This window comes from Monodon monoceros, unplaced genomic scaffold (assembly GCF_005190385.1).
Source record: "Monodon monoceros isolate NGI ecotype Baffin Bay Population unplaced genomic scaffold, NGI_Narwhal_1 Super_Scaffold_6, whole genome shotgun sequence".
NCBI classification, from domain to species: Eukaryota; Metazoa; Chordata; class Mammalia; order Artiodactyla; family Monodontidae; genus Monodon; species Monodon monoceros.
In genome coordinates, this window is record NW_021703783.1 from 63391601 (window position 1) to 63410000 (window position 18400).

General features: G+C 34.1%; 2 protein-coding genes across 12 annotated transcripts in view; one reads left to right on the forward strand and one right to left on the reverse strand.

The window, feature by feature from the left end:
• Positions 1-2235, forward strand: part of ACSS3 (acyl-CoA synthetase short chain family member 3) — a 148444-nt gene extending 146209 nt beyond the window's left edge. For 2 of the 3 annotated variants that reach the window (XM_029205886.1, XM_029205885.1), the window contains one exon: positions 147-2235. In XM_029205886.1, coding sequence (XP_029061719.1) covers positions 147-215 — 69 coding nt within the window. In that variant the 3' untranslated portion in view covers positions 216-2235. The remainder of the gene's footprint in view (positions 1-146) is intronic. The other variant, XM_029205884.1, reaches the window with a different exon arrangement.
• An 812-nt stretch (positions 2236-3047) lies between these two features.
• PPFIA2 (PTPRF interacting protein alpha 2) overlaps positions 3048-18400 on the reverse strand; it is a 472979-nt gene continuing 457626 nt past the window's right edge. For 5 of the 9 annotated variants that reach the window (XM_029205874.1, XM_029205875.1, XM_029205880.1 and 2 more), the window contains 5 exons: positions 16428-16603; positions 15479-15547; positions 7742-7901; positions 6444-6535; positions 3048-4429 (listed from right to left, as the gene is read on the reverse strand). In XM_029205874.1, the coding sequence (XP_029061707.1) occupies positions 6477-6535; positions 7742-7901; positions 15479-15547; positions 16428-16603 (464 nt within the window). In that variant the 3' untranslated portion in view covers positions 3048-4429; positions 6444-6476. Of the gene's footprint in view, positions 6536-7741; positions 7902-15478; positions 15548-16427; positions 16604-18400 lie in introns of all 9 variants that reach the window. The other 4 variants (XM_029205877.1, XM_029205876.1, XM_029205881.1 and 1 more) reach the window with 2 other exon arrangements.

An 18400-nucleotide genomic window follows, 5' to 3' on the forward strand; every position in this document is an offset into this window, starting at 1 on the left:
TATTGAGTTCAAAGTTCCCTGTTTTTGAACCTTTCCATATGAGTATGATAAGATAATGGGGAATACAAGATTGCATATAATTGTTTAATTGTATAGAATGGAGGGTTCAATGAAGCACCTTCATCTGGCTCTAATTTTCTTTCCAGGTATCTCCTACAATTGAAGACCCCAGCATTTTTGGGCACATAGAAGAAATGCTGAAGCAGGCATTATGACTTTTTTTTCTTTTTTTGTCACTTTTCTAATTGGAGTTAGATTTTGGAATTATTTCCCAGAAATAGATATTTAAATAGAAATTACATGCAAACTGAAATGTAAATTGTAGAGCTTGGTCTAAAAACAATGTACGTGAAAACTAGTAAAAGGCCTTCTGTTTGATTAGCCCAATTAGCACTGTTACTGGTTACCTGTAACATTGCTCATTATAGATTTTCCAGAACTTTGATTTAAGAAAAATATATCTGACATACGATTTATAAAAATTGTACCCCCCCAAAAAACATTTTAATTGAAAGTGACACTAATATCGAGCCACTTGCTGAAATTAGGACTCTGCAGCTTTGACCCAAGACCTAAAACTCAAGTGAAGTCAGAAAACAATTATAATTTTCTTATAGAAATTCTGAATATTTTCTAATATTCTTGAGATGCCCACATGCATGGTTATTTTAAATGAAATGGATGAAATGGGAAGTTTTAGGTAATCATCTAGACATGATTTTCTAAGTAGGAGAATCTGTCTAGTCACATATTTCCTGAGGGAAGGCTGGGTACCAACCAAGGTACAGCTCTCTTCAATCCTTTGTTACTTAGTCAAGGGGAATCACAGGCTGGCAGAGAGCATAGAGGTCAATTAATCCAATCTCTTTGTCATGGAGATGAGGGCTCTTTAGCTGACTGTATACTCTTAATGATTCCAGCTTCTTTTGGAAACAAGGAAATGTGTAGAAATGGGGAAACTGGCAAGGAAAGCTCTTAAGGAAGAAATGTAAAAGTTTTTACATTAGCTAAAAACTGGGAGGAGTTTTAAGAGAAACCAAAAATCCAGATTTTATGTGAAATCTCTAATTTTTAAATAACTCACTAAAAAAAAAAAATTGTCATATCCAAAGCACATCTTTCCATTTAAACTTCTGTAAAACTATTGAGCATTAAAAAAATAACTGAAAATTAGTCTTTGTTAATAAGCATATGATAATGTGCCAATTATCCAGAGTAGGTAGATATAGATAATTACTGATTTGGTTTACTTAGGGCTCTACATGAGATCAGTTATCGAAGAATATATTTAAACTCAAAAAATACCATACCCATGTCTTGACGGTTCTTAAAGTATTCCTCAGTCTTTCAGTCCATCAGGAACATTATTTTTAAGAGCAACTGTCTTAACATATAGTCTGGTAACATATCACGAAATATATATGAGAGATAATAGATAAGAGCTTATTGTTTGTTTCATAAAAATTGCTTACAACTTGTATAAAGACATTCTGAAAATGTGAGGATTTTTTGGACTGTAGCCAAAAGATAAATGGCTTCTCAAAGTAAATTGTTATTTGCTAAAATTGGCTTTTTGATTGTTACACCTGAAAAAATACATTTATCTAACTGTTCCTTTTAATTATTTTAGCAGACTGAGTTAAACTAATTAGATAGATATTCAACTTATAATTTGAAGTTGTTGGGTTCCTTAAACTGTCTCTTCTCTTGAGTACATTTTATCTTATCACAACTGTAATCTTACACTTTTTAATGTCTTAGAATTAAGATGTATTACCTTCTTTTTTCATATAAAATTCAGTTAATTTGAAATGGCAAATTCTTTAGCCGATTGTGTATCATAGTTCATCTGCAAGGTATAAACCCAGGCATATTCAAGAATTGTGTTAACGATTACATCTTTGATCCTCTTGCACATTTTTCGTGGTAATCAATCTGAGAGACACTTCAGCAAGCAGGCTTGGGTTATTTTCCTGTTGAGTGGGATTGGAAAACAGTGCACAAGACCGGGGAAGTGGTGTTTTCTTGTATCTGGTTAAAGAAAGTGATCTCCTTTGCAGGGTCAGAGAAAGTACTGTTCCTCTCACAAGACTGAATGTGGGACAAGAAAGATACAGTCATCAGATTGCTTAAATTTTGGAAGAAAAAAAAAGGAATTTTCTATTTTAATACTTACCATAAGGTACTTTCACTCAATAGTACTTAAAATATTTTGAATTAAATGTCTTTAAAAATAACAATATAATGTTACTAAAAAATGTAATTTGCTGAAATAAATTCTGCATGATCTTCTTTTGGTAGTTGCATAGAATTTTTTTACTGTAAGGTATTAAAATTAAAATGTAAATATTTTATTTTAAAATCTATAGAAAAGTGCCAATTAATTGATCTATTTTGCCTGTGAAAATGTACTAAGTGTATACAAATGAGAACTGCTTTACATTTAAAAGCAGTTTTATTTATATAAAATTATATTTGTAAAGGCTCTGATTATTAAAAATATGAAAATTCATAATGTTGATAGTTAAAAGGAAGAAAACCAAGGTTCTAAGCTTAATCCATGAAATGGGTTTTAGAATTTGGCAAAATGATCTTATACATCGAAGAATATTTTATGGTTTTTGAGGCAAGTAACTGGATCTTTTATATCCCTGTATGTTAGTCTATTTTAAATGGTTAATATCTCTTATTAGGTGATCTCTTAAAGGGGAAGAACTGTTTATGCAATTAAGTTGTGCAGAACAGTAGATACAAATCTAGTTTGTATTATTATGATACCATAGTTTCTATATTATATTTCATATCTGTAAGTCAAGATCCCCATATTCAGACAAACTTAAAAAGATCTTTCCCATTGTTTCTAATCAGGCAACATTTTTAGAAAATTTAAAATCACTTTCATAAGCAAGTTTAGTGCTCCCTCTTGTGGCAGACTCACTTTTGAAGCTAAAAGATTGATCACTAAAAAGAATGATTTTCATTATAGTTTAAGTAAAATTTTAAACTATATGTGACTAGAAAACAAAGCTTAAACAGAGAACTGGAAGTATTTTTGTTTATTGACAATGGAGAGGGTTTCTGTTACCATTACCTTTTGAGTGAATCTGTTAAACAAAAATTGACATCAAAACAAATGTAATGTACGTGCAAACATAGCAAATTAAATACAAAAAAGGAATTACTAATGACAGGTCTTGCTGTTAATAAGATCAAGCAGCAGAAAATCAGCAGTTAGATAAATGGTATTCTTAAATAGATTTTACTTTGAAATCTCCCATATAAACAAAGAATAAACAACAGTAACACCACCAAATAAAGCCACAGGGAAGAGGTTATTCTTCTATACTTTTATACACTATATATGTTAATCATTCTGTCTTATTTCCTCTGATAAGACTGACTTCAGGGAAGTCGCAACAAGGCCTTCTCGGCTAAGAGCATATAACGTTAGTTAGACATGAGTCTGGCTAATGCCCTATTACATTGACAAAAGGGAAAGGTTTCTGGGGTTTTGCTTTTTCCAGTGGAAATGACCTCAGACTCTGCAGTGGTTGACATTCACTGAACAGGGCTGGCTGGAGGTTCAAGGTATTTGGATGAACATGTGGTTCTTAGTAAAGAAGTTTTTTTTTTTTTTCCCTTGGTCCATAGGTAATAAGAAGAGATTTTTTTTTTTTCTTTATAAATTTTTTTAAATAATTGCTTTTGACTCTTGTAAACAGTTTGGCTTTGTTTTGTATTGAAAAGGAGATCGAGCCATCACAGTGCTATTTCTAAAGATATAGGACATCCCTGATTTCCTTTAAAGGTCTATTATTTTTGGCTCCAGTTCCAGGTTAAATCATTCTTTTTTACATGATCAGAGGCAGGTTTTCAGCTTTAAGGATTGACAGACTTGAAGGAGAAACATGTTGGAAGCATGAAACATGCTTCCAGGAAACATATCAATTTGTTACAATTCAAAAACTGTAAAAATGGTGGAATGGTAAAATACAAACAGTACTTGGAATTGTCAAATGTTTGCACTCAAGACTCCATGAACCATATATTTTATTTTTAAAAAAATCATATTTATATCCATTTACATAAGACTTACACATTTAAAAAGAAATGCATACACAGTAATACATAAATGCCAAGTATATTACAATAAAACATGAAAAAACAAGTGGCTCCATTTCATAAAAGCATCTGTTGTACAGAATTTATGATGTGGATGATGCTTATTATTCAAATGACTTAAGCATTTTCTTACAATTGTAGTAAACTAATCAAACTTAATATCTGACTCCCCCCAAAATCACATTTTCAGCTTAATAAACCATTAGTTGTGATTATTTCCTTAGAATTCAGTCTTCACAAAGGTTTTCACTGCTTATCTTCTTAGATGGTAGTGCACTTTAGGTAGAGTAGACTGAAAAGACGACATCTAAAATATGTAATGGACAGCATTAGTTTACTGAAAGATCCCAGATTGGAAAATCTCCCTCTGCGACTCTTGGTGCACCTCCATGCATCCTGCCCACTTTTGTCCTAAGGGTAGGATATCATCTCAGGTCTAACCAATGGCTGTATGTAATTAATATTTGCTCCTCTCTAATTTTGTGCAGGCGAGGTTCATAAATAAGATTTGCTCAACTTTGTAGAAAGTATGGCAGTAATATAAACAAAGGTAGTCACAGAAAACCTCAGCAGTCCTTTTGAAAAGCGTACAGCTTGCTCATTAATAAATTGAGTTGAGTTGACCTATTCCATGGAATAGATCTGTATTCTAACTCATATATTTTAGAGCTCTTCAAAAGAGATCTTTGTTTAATTGTGACAAAAACATAATGATAATCAGTAACATATAAAGAATCTGGGTTAGTGATGTGGCATCACTGATTCTTTCCAGTCATAATATACTTAGGAAAAGATCACAATTACTATCCCGACACAAGATATAAATGATATGTTCTGAATTGTGTTAATAACAAAAATGCTAATGTTTCCTCACAATAGAAATTGGTTGTCCCAGATTAACTTATTGGAAATAAATACCTTTATTCCATTTAATGGTAAAAACTAGGAAATATGAACTAGAATGCCAAGCACAAAATACAGATTATAAATAGTTAAAGAGTAATTCTACCCATCAGTCAAGAGCTAAGAAGCAAGCACTACTCAACATATTAAGTAGTCATTTGTAAATCAGTGACGTATTCTAATTCTAGTTCCTGGTAAATTATCATGTTATGTGTAGAAACTATTACAAACAGTATTTTGGAAAGCCTCTTATTTAGCCAAATTATTACAGATTTTAGATCATGCCTAATAAGATGCCAAATTGTATACCATAATTAAATTTTTAATGTTAGGGTTTTACATTCTGAAATTAAATCTCTTATCTGAAAGCTTTTTGTTTTATCATCAGCAGCTTCAAATAGTGACCCAAATAAGGCAGCATATCAGCTCCTATGAAGGCCCCAAAGACCAACAGTAAGTTGTGTGGAGCTTTTAGTTCAAGGCAGTGAATAAACAGCACAAGATGAGCTGTTCCCCTCCCCATCCCTGTGCACATACTTGGTTCTAAATATTGCTCTAAAAAGTGTTTCTCCAAAATTTTAATTCATCATAAATGGTAGAATATTTTGGTAAAGCACAGTTGTAGATTAAAAAATGTTTATGAGTTCTTGACATTTATTTTCTATGAAGACACAGTTTTACTAAGACCGGTTTCCAATAAAATTCCATTTTCATATGGATTTGGAATTAGAGTCCATCAACTAGTATTTCTCGAAGTACAAATGCCTTATAGCTTATGATTTTATAGGATGGGTTTCTGTCCTGTCCGCCATTGTTATAATGTTATTTCACTTGGTTTCTATTTGCTGTAAACCCCAGATACTTAAAATTCCTATACGTTTTCAACAAGTATTAATCACATTGATGAAAAACAACATACCAGAAGTTCAGATTTTTCAGTTATACTTTTGTTTTTAATGTGAAATCACCTCCAAATCATTTTCCTGATTCTGCCACTATTTGACTCTGGGTACCTACTAAAATACTATTTGCCTATTTCAACTTCCCCTATATAAAATACTCACTTAAAAGTGTGTTATTCTGTAAGTGCCAAACTCTCATCAGTAAAATGCTATATGCATCAATATAAAGTGCTACGAAAAAGTAGAAACCAGTGTAGTAGCAACCCATTGATGTGTAATAAGATAGTGACAGGCCTCCAACAGATGGGCCTTAAACCATAGCAGACAGATGGTGATAGGAAATCCTAGATTAAGAGTTACAATGTAAAGAACTTTCCACTCTCTAGCAATTCAAAGGGGTTCTCTCACTTCTCTCACTCTTCGCCACAACAAAGAGTATTGTGTATATTTACTAGTCTATGTAGGTTCCGTTTTTTTTGGTGGTTTGTTTTTTGTCAGCCAACGAAAACTACTCACAGCAAGTCAGTGCTGCCTCCTTTGAGTGGCTTGTCAACATGAGTATGTGCGAACAGTGGAGTTGTCTAACCTCTGCAGTCTTGATGAAGGAACTGCAAATGGAGAAAAGGGCTTTAGAGGGACTTGGATGATTGAGTACAAAATTTCAGATGAGAAAGATTCATTTTCCCTGCATAAAGGGATCTGAACATATTAATAGACCTTCTTTCTCTCAGATAGAAGCCACTCATATTCCTTTTCTCAAGACAAGCTACTAAAGAAAATTTATTCCAGTGTGATTCACCTGAGCTTTCAAGTTGTGTATTCCTCCTTAGGTGAAATCTGTTAACAAGAACAGTTCCCCTGGGTGCTCCTGTTTTTGAAGCAAGATTGCTCTTGGAGAATTCAGTATGATGGATTATCTTCCCCTCTAATACTGAAAAGCTTCTATACTCATTTTAATCATGTTAAATTGCTCATGAATTTTGCTAATGTGTTCCATAATAGTAACAACTTAGAAGAAATATAGATCAAAGATCATGGAATATAGATCAAAGATCATGGTTTATACTGGAACTTATTTTAAGGGCCATGATAACTATCACCTTGACAAGAAATAATAATTCTAGGTGATTGTCTCAATAAAGAGAGTGGGACTTTTTTGTTTAATGCTTACCAGACAGACATAACTTTGTGACTACAACTCAAATTTGTCTCTCCTCCAGAATGGCTGTTTTCCTTTGTGAAGTATATAACACAAGTCTAATGTCCACAGAAGGAAATACTAATTGGGAAATTACTGTCGGTTTTGTGTTTGTTTAATTCTCTTCTCATGGTTGTGCTTGTTTATTTAAGGCCTTCTGCCTTGGTCATAGGTGAGAATATCTGATGAGTCTGAGTTTTTAAGATGAAATAGAAAACTTGCAATATTCAAGCATGTAGGGTGACAGTGGAGTTAATTTCCATTTATTAAGGACCTTTAGTCCAAATCCATCCTCTAAACAAATTATTTACTTGGTGAATAGAAGAGTAAAGAAACACAAATCATGCAGATGTTTTTCTTCCTAGATGTGGACATTAGCCAAAATAGTCCTTTTTAGGATATTTTAAATTATTTTTAAAATATGAATAAAGTGCCATGAGTTCATGCATTAGCAGCTTACAAAGGAGTATGGTCTGATGAAAGCAAAGTAAACTTCAAGCAGAGCAAACCAACTTAAGAAAAGAATCAATTCCAGAAAGCTGTGCAAGATCAGAGAATGACAGCATTTGCTAAACAAGCTTTTTACTTTATAAGCAGAAATGCAAAACTACTGTACCATCCGTTGTCATTTTCTTTGACTGCCCCGATGTTGTGGTTAACCTAAATCCAGCCGGTAATGTTTCTGAGGACCCAGGCATCATGCTGATTCCGTGTACTTCACGGGGAGGAAACTGCCTTCTCCAGGTCGACCCACGCCTGAAATTCTTGTCATCACTCTGCCAGTACAGAGATACAATTTGATGTAATGAAAACAAGTAAACTAGTCCAGGTGCTTAAAACATGTAACTCTGATTATTTACATTCAGTCTGTAAAGTATACATATGGAATACTATATTTCAAGGGTTATATTGATTCCAAAATGAGAATGCAGGATATGTGAAATAGAAATGTTTTTATTAAAAAGTTCATATGATTTCGAATCTAAACCATATGAAAGTAAAATCTTTGAAAATTTAAAATAAAACCCAGAAGTTTTTCCAAAAAGAATTTTGGGTATACTTTGTTGCACTTCATGCCAACTGTTTTTATGTTATGAGATGATATACTTAGTTGAATAAGTATTGGGTAAACACTATTTGATTCACACACTTGATTATTTCATGAATTTTGCTTTTATGTATACAAGGTATATGTTATGGGAAATCTATATTTGATACAACCTGGCTCATATGGGATACGATAATTTATATTCTGTGTAAGAAACTAAATTTGTCATTTGCTAGATTTCAGCTGATACAGAATTAACTTGTAGTTTGTTGAAAAACCTATGCAAATGGTCACCTTCCTTTTAATAAATACATGTGCTCATTAGATGCCACTAAAAGCATAATATAACTCTGGCTGCTGTTTTACAATGTAATCCTTGTTGCTGATTCTATTATATCTTAATTGCATAAAATCTTCCCTCTCTGTGCATACACATTGTACCTGCAGACAAACAGTTATTTTCTCTGAATTGGTAAGCAACAATATGTAATTTACCATTTGACTGATTATCTTCTTTGTTTCTAATCTAAGGAAAATATTAATCATTCTACATAGATCTTATCTTCTTATATCACTGTTTTTCATCTAAGGAAGGACTGTCTACTCCCTAAAATTATAGTTAAATATGTGTGGTTGACTCTGCTAGCTCAGGTGACTTCATTTGGGCATAGAGAATATAGATAGATATTCAGCCTAAATTATTGTTATAAATAAGAAACACTATAAAGTATTCTTCATCATAGACTACTAATTTAAGTAGCATACAAGGTTAATCTGGGAAAAATAAAATCATTTATGTAATTACATTTATCCATTTTTCTTTTAGAATCCTTATTATTAATATATAAATTTTGTTTAGGTATGATAGCCATTTTACATTTTAAGAGATTTCTGCTACTCTTCTCAACTGCAGCATTTGACTGCCTTAGACCTCCAAATGTTTATAAATGGAAAAAAGAAGCAGAATTTCACAGTTGTGGCCTCTCTGACTTCTTGAATCTTGGAGAAGTTGTTGCATGAACATAAATTTCCTTCAGTTCTATAAAACATTACATTACACTGTAGGAATGTACAGCTCCTATAATGTGTGAGATAAGGGCTCAAAAATATGCCAGTAAGTTGAGAATTTAAATCATGATTCCTTAACTTCTGTTCTTTCAACATAGTGTTACTGCAGAAAGTTAATGGGAACTATAAGCAACAACATCACAGGAAAAGGTTTCCATGAGAGGAGATTGAAAGGTACGCTCTCAGCTGAGGATATCCTCTGTCTGTAGCAGCACATGAACACTTCTCAAATCATTTCAGTGGAATCTGAATGCGATCAGCCCCAGAAACAAGTCTATTCTGGCTCCAGCTAAGTTGTTTAGATATTTTTGTTCACATTCAAAAAACAAAACCAAAATCAAACAAAGAAACGAAAAACTGAGACAAAAGCGACTAGAGGGTTTGAATGATAAAATCATGCGCTTTTTTAGTAATAAAGAGAGGTAGCATATTTTAAAGGCAGATAATAACGTTCCATTTAGGACTTTCAACTTGTTCATTACTTTTAAGAAGCAACACTAGAACCCACATAGACTTGTGTCTCTGACCTGACCTCTACTTCAGGTCAGTCTGCATTTTAGAATCGTTATGACAGAACTTTAATCATTTTTATTAAAATTATTTTTCCAACTTTTAAGTAAGGATAATAATTGTACTTAAAAGTGTGTATGGGGCTTCCTTGGTGGCGCAGTGATTGAGAGTCCGCCTGCCGATGCAGGGGACACGGGTTTGTGACCGACCTGGTCCGGGAAGATCCCACATGCCGCGGAGCGGCTGGGCCCGTGAGCCATGGCCGCTGAGCCTGCGCGTCCGGAGCCTGTGCTCCGCAACAGGAGAGGCCACAGCAGTGAGAGGCCCACGTACCGCAAAAAAAAAAAAGTGTGTATGTGTTTATGCAGACTATCTTTTTGATTCAACAATTAAGAATAAGGATTAAAAGCAGATACAAACTACTATATATAAAATACAGAAACAACAAGGCCCTACTGTACAACGCAGGAACCTATATTCAATATCCTGTAATAAACCATAACGAACATAAAAAGAAACGAAGTTGAGTTATTTGTAGTGCGGTAGATGGACCTAGAGTCTGTCATACAGAGTGAAGTAAGTCAGAAAGAGAAAAACAAATACTGTATGCTAAAACATATATGGAACCTAAAGAAAAAAAATGGTCATGAAGAACCTAGGAGCAAGGAGGGAATAAAGACACAGACCTACTAGACAATGGACTTGAGGATACGGGGAGGGGGAAGGGTAAGCCTGGACAAAGAGAGAGTGGCATGGACATATATATACTACCAAATGTAAAATAGATAGATAGTGTGAAGCAGCCACACAGCACAGGGAGATCAGCTCGGTGCTTTGTGACCACTTAGAGGGGTGGGATAGGGAGGGTGGGAGGGAGGGAGATGAAAGAGAGAAGAGATATGGGGATATGTGTATATGTATAACTGATTCACTTTGTTATAAAGCAGAAACTAACACACCATTGTAAAGCAATTATACTCCAATAAAGATGTTAAAAAAAAAAAAAAGGAAATGGGCTTCCCTGGTGGCGCAGTGGTTGAGATTCCACCTGCTGATGCAGGGGACACGGGTTTGTGCCCCGGTCCGGGCGGATCCCACATGCCGTGGAGCGGCTAGGCCCATGAGCCATGGCTGCTGAGCCTGTGCGCCCGGAGCCTGTGCTCCGCAAAGGGAGAGAGGCCACAACAGTGAGAGGCCCACGTACCACAAAAAAAAAAAAAAAAAAAAAAAGACTCATCAAATGACTCATCAAATAGAGGATATCAATAGAGAGACAGAAATTATACATATATATATGTATTATATATATGATATATATATATTATATATATACAGAGAGAGAGAGAGAGAATCTAATGGAAATTCTGGAATTGAAAAGTGAAACAACTGAAATTAAAAATTCACTAGAGGGGGCTTCCCTGGTGGCGCAGTGGTTGAGAATCTGCCTGCCAATGCAGGGGACACGGGTTTGAGCCCTGGTCTGGGAAGATCCCACATGCTGCAAAGCAACTAGGCCCGTGAGCCACAACTACGGAGCCTGTGCGTCTGGAGCCCGCGCTCCACAACAAGAGAGGCCGCGATAGTGAGAAGCCCGCGCACCGGATGAAGAGTGGCCCCCACTCGCCGCAACTAGAGAAAGCCCTCGCACAGAAACGAAGACTCAACACAGCCAAAAATAAATAAAAGCCATTTCTAAAAAAAAATTCACTAGAGAGGTTCAGTAGCATCTTTGAACTGGAAGAATAAAGAATCAGCAAACTTGAAGATACAGCAATTGAGATTATTCAGTCTAAAGAACAGAAAGAAAAAAAGAATGAAGAAAAATGAACAGAGCCTCAGATACCCATGGAACATCTTTGAACACACAATATACACTTAATGGGAATTCCAGAAGAGGAGCGAATTAGGCAGAAAAACATATTTGAAGAAATAATAGTCCAAAAATTCAAAAATTTGATGAAAAACGTTAATCTACACATCCAAAGTCCAAGTAGACATCATAGTAAAACTGTTAAAAGGCAGCGAAAATCTTGAACACAAGAGAGAAATTGATGTATCATACAAGGGAACCACAATAAAATTAACAGCTAATTTTTTATCAGAAACAATGGAGGCCAGAAGGAATGAGATGGCATATTCAAAGTGCTGAAAGAAAAAAATCCTGTCAGTTAAGAAGTCTTTGTCCAATAAAAGTATCCTTCAACAATGAAGGTGAAATAAAGACACTCTCAGACAAAGAATGAGAATTTGTTGCTAGCAGGCCTGCCTTATAAAAAATACTAAAGGAAGTCCTTCAGGGTAAAAGGAAATGACACCTGACAGTAAACTGAATCCACATGAATAAATAAAGAGCAAAAGGCAATTATATAGGTAAATACAAAGACACTACAAACATATTTTTCTCTTTTATTCTCTTAACTGAGTTAAAAAACAATTGTTGAGTTTATAACATAAAGAGGGAATAGAGTTATATTGGAGAAACGAAAGGACACCAGACAGTAGCTTGAATCCACAGAAGAAAATGAAAAGAACCAGAAATGATAAATATGTGGTTTAATATAAAAAATTCTATAAATACATTTTTTCTCCTTTCTTCTCTTAAATTTTTAAAAAGACATAAAGCAATAATTATAACACTATTATTGGATTTATAACACATATGGATGTAATATATATGACAATAATAGCACAAAGGGTAAGGAGGGAATTGAGCTATATTGGAGCAAAGTTTTGATAATTTATTAGAATTGAGTTAGTAGTAATCTGAAGTATATTGTGATAAATTACATATTATAATCTCTAGAACAAACTGAGACTAGTAACTCAAAAATATAATAAAGAAACCACAAAGGAATTAAAATGTACATTAGAAAAGTATTTATTTAACACAAAAGAAGACAGTAAAGGAAGAACAGAAGCACAAGAACAAAAGAAGACATGAAGCGTATAGAAAAAAATAAAATTGCAGAGAGAAATCCAACCATATCAATAATTACTCTAAATATAAATAACTTAAACATTCAGACTAAATGTGAATGACTTAAACATTATCAAACCAGATTAAAAAAACAAGATTCAATTATACACTCCCTACAAGAGACATTTTAGATGCATAGACACAAATAGGTTGAAAGCAAAAGAATGAAAAAATATACACCATGCAAACAGTAACCACAAGTGAGATAAAATGTCTATACCAATATTAGATAAAGTAGACTTTAAGACCAAGAAATATACTAAAGACAGAGATACTTTATAATGATAAAAGAGTCAATTCATCAAAATGATATAATTATGTGCACCTAACAACAGAGTCCCAAAATACATGAAACAACGCCTGACAGAACTGAAGGGAGAAATAGAGCATTCCACAGTAGTAGCTAGAAAGACAACCTACTGAACAGGAGAAAACATTTGCAAATGATATGATTGATAAGGGGTTAATATCCAAAATATATAAATAGCTCATATAACTCGACAACAAAAAGAAACAACCCAATTAAAAAATGGGCAGAAGATGTGAATAGACATTTTTCCAAAGAGGACATTCAGATGGCCAGCAGACACATGAAAAGATGCTCAACATCATTAATCATCAGAGAAATGGAAATTAATACCATAATGTGATATCACTTCACACCTGTCAGAATGGCTGTCATCAAAAAGAACACAAATAAGAAATGCTGGAGGGCATGTGGCAAAAAGGGAACCCTTGTACACTGTTGGTGGGAACGTAAATTGCTGCAGCCATTGTGGAAATCAGTATGGAGGTTTCTCAAAAAACTAAAAGTAGAACTACCACGTGACCCAGCAATTCCACTCCTGGGTATATATCTGAAAAAAATGAAAACACTAATTCAAAAAGATACATGCACCCCAATGTTCATAGCAGCATTATTTACAATTGCCAAGATATGGAAGCAACCTAAGTGTTCATCAATAGATGAATGGATAAAAAAGATGTTGCATGTATATATACTATGGAATACTACTCAGCCATAAAAAAGAATGAGATTTTGCCATTTGCAGCAACATGGATGGACTCGGAGGGTATTATGCTAAGTGAAATAAGTCAGACAGAGAAAGACAAATACTACATGATATCACTTATATGTGAAATCTAAAAAATAAAGCAAACTAGTGAATATAACAAAAAAAGAAACAGATTCACAGATATAGCAAACAAACTAGTGGTTACCAGTGGGGAGAGAGAAGGGTGGAGGGGTAAAATAGGGTTGGGGCTTAAGAGGTACAAACTATAATGTATAAAATAAGCTACAAGGATATGTTGTACAACACAGGGAATATAGCCAATATTTTATAATAATTATAAATGGAGTATAACCCTTAAAATTGAGAATCACTATGTTGTACACCATAACATATAATATTGTACATCAACTATACTTCAATAACAAAATTTTAAAATTAAAAAAAAATTAAGTGGCTAAATAAAAACCAAAAGAAAAATTAAAAAAAAAATACAAACCATAATGGAAAAGAATGTGAAAAAGAATATATATGTATATATACACACATATATATACATATATATATACATATAGAGAGAGAGAGAGAGAGAGAGAGAACTGAATCACTTTGCTGTACGCAAGAAACTACCACAACATTGTAAATTAACTATACTTCAATAAAAAATTTTAAAAAAAGAATAAGGATTGAAAAGATTATCAAAGTTATAAAATTAAAATCAGTTAAATATTAACTGTTTTTAAAAAATATTAATCATTACCCTGATTGGACAGGAGTATGAATTTACAGGAAGTTAGCTGAGGTCAAGACTGTAGAGCTTATCTGTCTAACTTCCTCTGAAAAGGACAGCTTGGGTTTTATAAAACCAAGATCACCTGCCCTGCCCATTTGAATGTGGAATTATTGTCTCATTTTAGGAATTGCTGTGTTCATTCACAAAACTATTTTAATCAGCTTTTCTTTACAGCCAAGAAACACCTGCATTTTGCAACACAGAATTATGCATCACTGTATTTTCCACTTCATACTCAGGTTTCCTCCCCATTTCTTCCAGAAAGATCCTTGAAAACCTCAGAAGGAATATTAAAATCCACAGTTTATCAATGCAGAGAGTGTGCTAACGTCCCTTGTATTGCTTCATCTTGGGAGACTACTTACATGTTTACTATTTTCCAAATCATTTAAACATGCATTTACTATGTGTAGAGATTCTTACACTCAATATAACCTTCAATTCCTATGACTGTTAAAATGTTACTCATATATTTTTAAGGAAAACACAATATTGATATCTAAAATAATCAAAAGCTTCCCATTTATTGAAAGCAAGTTTTTTCTTCCTTTTAATATCCTAAAATTTCCTGTGAAGATATACTGATATTTAAGAAATAAGCACATCCCTTATTAAAGAGCTGACTTTATTAGGGCTAGTGTTGTCATTACAATTTAAAAAAATTTTTGCTCAACATTATTTTGCTGTCATAGCTCATGAAAAATGTCTGAATTTGAAATACTTCTTAGTGTTTCTAACTGCTGATATGATAATATATATGAATTTATAAAGTTCTTTCCAAATCAAATTAGTAAAATTAAATATTTAAGAATAATAGTGGGGAAAATTCTAGATTCTATCCATAGACCAAGCATCTGATTAATTTTGAGCACTAGTCCTTGAAAGCCATTTTACTTGTACTGCCCCAGGTCCCTTTTGAATGACAATGACAGACAAAGACTTACTTCATCCAGTCGCCGTTCAGTTCCCAGAGCCAGGAGGTTATTGTATTCCCTTTCGAGAATCTGCCTTGCCTGTCGAGATCAGATTAGAGTTAACATCATTGAAGTCACCTTTTATTTGAAAAATCATAGCGATTATATTTACCTGAGAAAACATTCCAATACCCTGTTTTATTTACAGGGGTCTCATTTTTTTCATCCTCTGTATCTATAAGCCATTGTAAATTTACACTATAAACACAAGGAAGGGCAATTTTCCTTAGTCTGTGGACAGTAGAGACAGCCTCACATAAACGTCTGAGGTCAAAGGGTTTGACCTCACTTTGTTACTTTATTCCAATTGAATATTTTATGTAAACTTTGAAATATACAAAAATGAAATAAAAAGTAAAGTTAGACTGCCACATTTTTATCAAGTCTATGCAGGTAGTTCTGAAACCTGGCCAATCATCATCATTTGGGGAAACTTTAAATGATTAGGGTTCCTGTGCCCTATCTCTTGATATCTGACTTCTTAGGCTTGTGATGTAGATTGCACGTTTTATTTTAAGTTTTTAAGGAACTCCAGCAATTCAAATAATTATCCAGACTTGGGAAACAATGGCACACCCAGAGCTGAGTGTCTGTATAATTCAGACATGTAAATAGAAATGACTGCCCCTCAGAGAGGCAGAGACTAAAGGCCATCTGTCAGGGATATTGATTGGGGGAATCTGGCATTCAGGTGGGAGGTTGGACCACATAACTTCTAAATCCCTTTCAACTTAACTTTATGATTTTGTTTTGGCTAGAAATCCAGTAGCTTGAAATTAAAGTCCCAGTGACATATATCAAACGTTGAACTAACTCCCATTAGGAATCATGAATACACAGCCGACTTTTTTTTCCTAAAACTTTACTTTGTCCTTACATAAACCAGGACACAGTGCAACTACAGCACAAAGGGGCTTGCCTGGGTGTTCTGTGTTGGAATCTGTAGTAATAAAGCTAAGCTGCTGTAGTCAAAGTTCTCATCCAGGGCTATAAGTGAGCCATGCACACCACTTTCAAGAATATTATTTGCATATTCTCGAAGTCCAATTGCTTGTATCCAGCGAATAACTCGATCATTGCTCCACACCAACACATCTAGAAAAAGAGGTGCATCATTTTAGGCTGCAGTATTTTGCATAGTAAATAAAAACTGCTGGCTGAAATGAGCCACAGGCGTCTGGCCAAGTTAGCATTTATGCTAGCTTCTTTATCCACTCCCTAGTGCAGCTGGCTCCTTGTGTTACATGTATTTACCTTTCTAATAAGTAACCCTTTCTACTTTTAGCCCAGAAAAAAAATTGTGATTTTAAGAGTGTTTGTTATCACTGAAATGAGAGCATTTCCATCACATGGAACATAATGTCTCAAAGTGTTTCTTGTTTTCTTTCTGGAGCTCTAGGGGTCTGTCTGAAGTTCAATGCTTTTACCACCAGATGGGGACGTTTCTTATTTGTGTCCATATACAGCTCTTCAGTCAAGAGAGCAAGATGACAATCTAAAATGGTTCTTCATCAGAGTATTTTTAAACTACTACCTAACTATTGTGTATAGGCTAGAAGAAACTTTTTTTTTTTCCATCTGAAGCAATAAGTCAGAGAACAGAATAGTAAGAGAACAGGCACTCAATAGTTTGATACTTACCCTACTATTTTGTCAATCCATTATTTCTCAGTCACATACTAATCCAAAAATCAAGCACTCTCAAGTCATAAGTTGTTTTTCCTTTTAGGTTGAAACGCAATATTTTACTAAGGTACAAAACACTTTGAATTTTATTTTCTAAAACTAAAACCTTTAGAGAAAAATGTCATATATACCTTTTTAGACCAAAACATATCAAAGTATATTTTATCCTTTTTCCATTCCTTCTCATTATGAGTTGACATAATACTACATAATAGCCAGCAAAACAGTCAGAAGGGCCAGAATGTTCCATTGAAAAGAAAGAATTTTGAGGAACTTAAGGGGAAATAAGAAAAGAATTAAACCTTTTTTTCTAATCCTTAAGGGGAAATGAGAAAATAATTAAAACTTTTTTTCTAAAAAAAGAATCAAAACTTTTTTTCATTTCTAGAAAGGTAAATGAAACCCATAATTTACTAGTACAGTAAAAGTAAGTTTTCCTATTAATTTTTTATTTCTTTCAGAATGAAATTTATACCTTATCCGGAAAAAGTATAAAGAATACTTTGGGAACTATTCTTCAACTTCAACTGTTCATTTCCCCAATTTAACTTATCTGCAAAATCTTATTAGTATTTTCTTCTTTGTGTGTGTGTGGGGGGGGAGAGTATTTATATATTAAGTTTTTCAAAAGCATTACTAATTTGTCCTAATGCATTAATTTATAACCAATTCAGATTTTCTTGTGTATAACGTCAAAGCAATAAAGTGATACTTCAGCACCACAGAGGTCCCCTCATGCCCTTTCTCAGTTATTATCCTCACCTCAACAATAACCAATATTCTGACTATGCTCACGCCAGATTAATTTTGCCTGATTTTTTAGTTTTTTATAAATGCTGTCATACAATATGTATCTTCACTCAATATAGGGTTCACCCATGCTATGGCAAATAGCAGTAGCTTGTTTATTTAGTATTCCATTGTATGATTATGTCACAATTTATCCCTTCTACTGTTGATGGAAATTTGGGTGGATTCTACTGTGGTTATTAAGAATAGTGCTGCTTTGGGGCTTCCCTGGTGGCACAGTGGTTGGGGGTCCGCCTGCTAATGCAGGGGACGCGGGTTCGTGCCCCGGCCTGGGAGGATCCCACATGCCGCGAAGAAGCTGGGCCCGTGAGCCACAACTGCTGAGCCTGCGCATCCGGAGCCTGTGCTCCACAACAGGAGAGGCCACAACAGTGAGAGGCCCGCGCACTGTGATGA